Raw genomic sequence first — 2,500 nt, 5'->3', positions numbered from 1 at the left:
CGGCCACTCACCGGGTGTGGAGGTGGAGGAGGTGGTTGATGAACTCGACGTCGGGGGAGTAGAGGCCGTAGTCGGGGATCTTCAGGAAGAAATTGGGGAGCTGGAAGGGGGGGGGAGGGGGGGTTAGGGGGGGTGGGGGGGGAAAGGGGGGTCACCTCCCCCCACACCCCCTCCTGACACGGAGGTTCTGCCCCTCTGTGGGGAGAGGGAGGTCTCGCTGGGGGGGGGGGGGGGATCAGGGGTCACCCCCCCAATCTTGTCACCCTCCTCCCAATTTTGTCACCCCCCAATCTTGTCACAACCCCCCAATCTTGTCACCCTCCTCCCAATTTTGTCACCCCCCAATCTTGTCACCTCCTCCCCCTCTTGTCACCCCCAATCTTGTCACAACCCCCCAATCTTGTCACCCCCTCCCCATCTTGTCACCCCCTCCCCATCTTGTCACCCCCCAATCTTGTCACAACCCTCCAATCTTGTCACCCTCCTCCCAATTTTGTCACCCCCCCCCACTTTGTCACAACCCCCCGAAACTTGTCACCCCCTCATCCGTCTTGTCACCCCCCCCCCCATGTTGTCACCCCCCCAATCTTGTCACAGCCCCCCCCATTTTGTCACCCCCCCACCTTCCCACCTTGTCCCCCCCCCCACCTTGTCACCCCTCCAATCTCCTCCCCACCATCTCACCACCCACCTTGTCACCCCCCCTCCATATTGTCACCCCCCCCTCCCGTTTTGTCACCCCCCCACCTTGTCACCCCCCCCCCAACCTTGTCACCAGGTGCCCCACGCTGCCACCCAGCCCCCCCCCCCCCCCCCAAAAGGTGACAAACCCTATAGCGGGGCAGCGACGGACACACCCCCCCCCCTTCGCCCCCCCAACACCCCAAAACCACCCCCGATGTCACCCGATTGTCACCCTCTTGGTCACCTCGTGCTGCAGCTTCTGGTGCATGACGGCCAAGTGCTCCTCCATGCTGGGGGGCGGCCGGCGGGGGGGGCCGGCGGGGGCCAGGAAGGGGGCCGGGGGCCGCAGGAGGAGGAGGACGGAGGTGACGGGGCCATCGCGGACGGCGATGTCATCTTCTCGGTGACCGTCCACCGTAGTGATGTCACCTTCCATCCCCTCCGGTGGGGACAAAGCCCGGAGGCGGGTTGGGGGGGGTTGGGGGGGGGTCGGGGGGGGCAGAAGGGCCGAGATGTGGCCCCGGGTGGGCTCCAGGTCCTGGGGGGGGGAGGGGGGGGGGGGGAGGGACACATGACATGTCCTGAGTGGGTGAAGGGCCTCAAGGAGGGGATGTGGGGCTGGCCCCATAGCGGGAGGGGGGGGGGATTGGGTTGTGGGGCACCCAGCAGGAGCTCCCCCCCCCCCTCCCCAGGGATGGAGCTGCCCCCACAGGGGGTGGTCTGCCCCATAGGAGGGTCGTCTGCCCCATAGGAGGATGAATCTGCCCCATAGGAGGCTGGTTCTGCTCTATAGGGGGTGAGCTGCCCCACGGAGGGACGGATCTGCCCCATAGGGGGTGATCTCCCCTTTGGAGGGATGGATCTGCCCCACAGGAGGATGGATCTGCTCTGTAAGGGGTGATTTGCCCCATAGGAGGATGGATCTGCCCCATGGGGGGATGGAGCTGCCCCATAGGAGGCTGGTTGTGCTTTATAGGGGGTGAGCTGCCCCATAGGAGGATGGAACAGCCCCGTAGGGGGTGATCTGCCGCATGGAGGGATGGATCTGCCCCATAGTGGGTGATCTACCCCATGGAGGGACAGATCTGCCCCATGGAGGGAAGGATCAGCCCCATAGGAGGATGGCTCTGCCCCACGGAGGGATGGATGTGCCCCATGGGGGCTGATCTGCCCCATGGAGGGATGGATCTGCCCCATAGGAGGCTGGTTCTGCTGTACAGGGGGTGAGCTGCCCCATAGGAGGATGGAACTGCCCCAAAGGAGGATGGATCTCCCCACAGGAGGACAGATCTGCCCCATGGGGCACATGGCAGGAACCCCAGGGCCAGAGCTGCCCCACGGGGGGGTGATCTGCCCCACAGGCGGATGCATCTGCCCCACAGGGGGGGTCATCTGCCTTATGTGGGGGGACAGATCTGCCCCATGGGGTATGTGGGAGGACCTCCCCGGGGACGGATCTGCCCCAGAGGAGGGTGGATCTGCCCCATGGGGGGTGTTTGGGGGGGGGGGGGCGATCTGCCCCATAGGGGGTGGCTCTGCCCCACGGAACACCCACGGACAGAGCAGCCCCACGCAGGGGACCCTCCCCCCACCACCAGGCCCCGCCCCCCAAAGCGCAGGCCCCGCCCCTCAGCGGCTCCCCGTCCCGCGCGATTTGCATAACCCCGCCCCTTAACAGCCAGCCGGCTCCGCCCCGTACCTTTGCTTAAGCGCGGCCTATTTGCATAGCCACGCCTACCCCCCAGCAACCCACCCTTCGCTTGTACTTACGCTATTTGCATAGCCACGCCTACCCGAGCGGCCGCCCCGCCCCACC

At 66.0% G+C, this 2,500-nt stretch overlaps 1 protein-coding gene across 2 annotated transcripts in view; it reads right to left on the bottom strand.

Annotated features, from left to right (window-relative positions):
• The window catches only part of LOC309685438 (uncharacterized protein C6orf136 homolog), a 7,337-nt gene extending 5,832 nt beyond the window's left edge, over positions 1 to 1,505 (bottom strand). For both annotated transcript variants that reach the window (XM_082501208.1, XM_082501209.1), the window contains exons 1-2: positions 929 to 1,505; positions 12 to 100 (exon numbers count right to left, since the gene is read on the bottom strand). In XM_082501208.1, the coding sequence (XP_082357334.1) occupies positions 12 to 100; positions 929 to 1,312 (473 nt within the window). In that variant the 5' untranslated portion in view covers positions 1,313 to 1,505. The remainder of the gene's footprint in view (positions 1 to 11; positions 101 to 928) is intronic.
• Positions 1,506 to 2,500: the final 995 nt, after the last annotated feature.

Source organism: Vanellus vanellus, assembly GCF_965231255.1.
Source record: "Vanellus vanellus genome assembly, contig: HAP1_SCAFFOLD_2204, whole genome shotgun sequence".
NCBI lineage: Eukaryota > Metazoa > Chordata > Aves > Charadriiformes > Charadriidae > Vanellus > Vanellus vanellus.
Note: the sequence above shows the minus strand (reverse complement) of the source record. Positions and strands in the feature narration are given on the sequence as shown.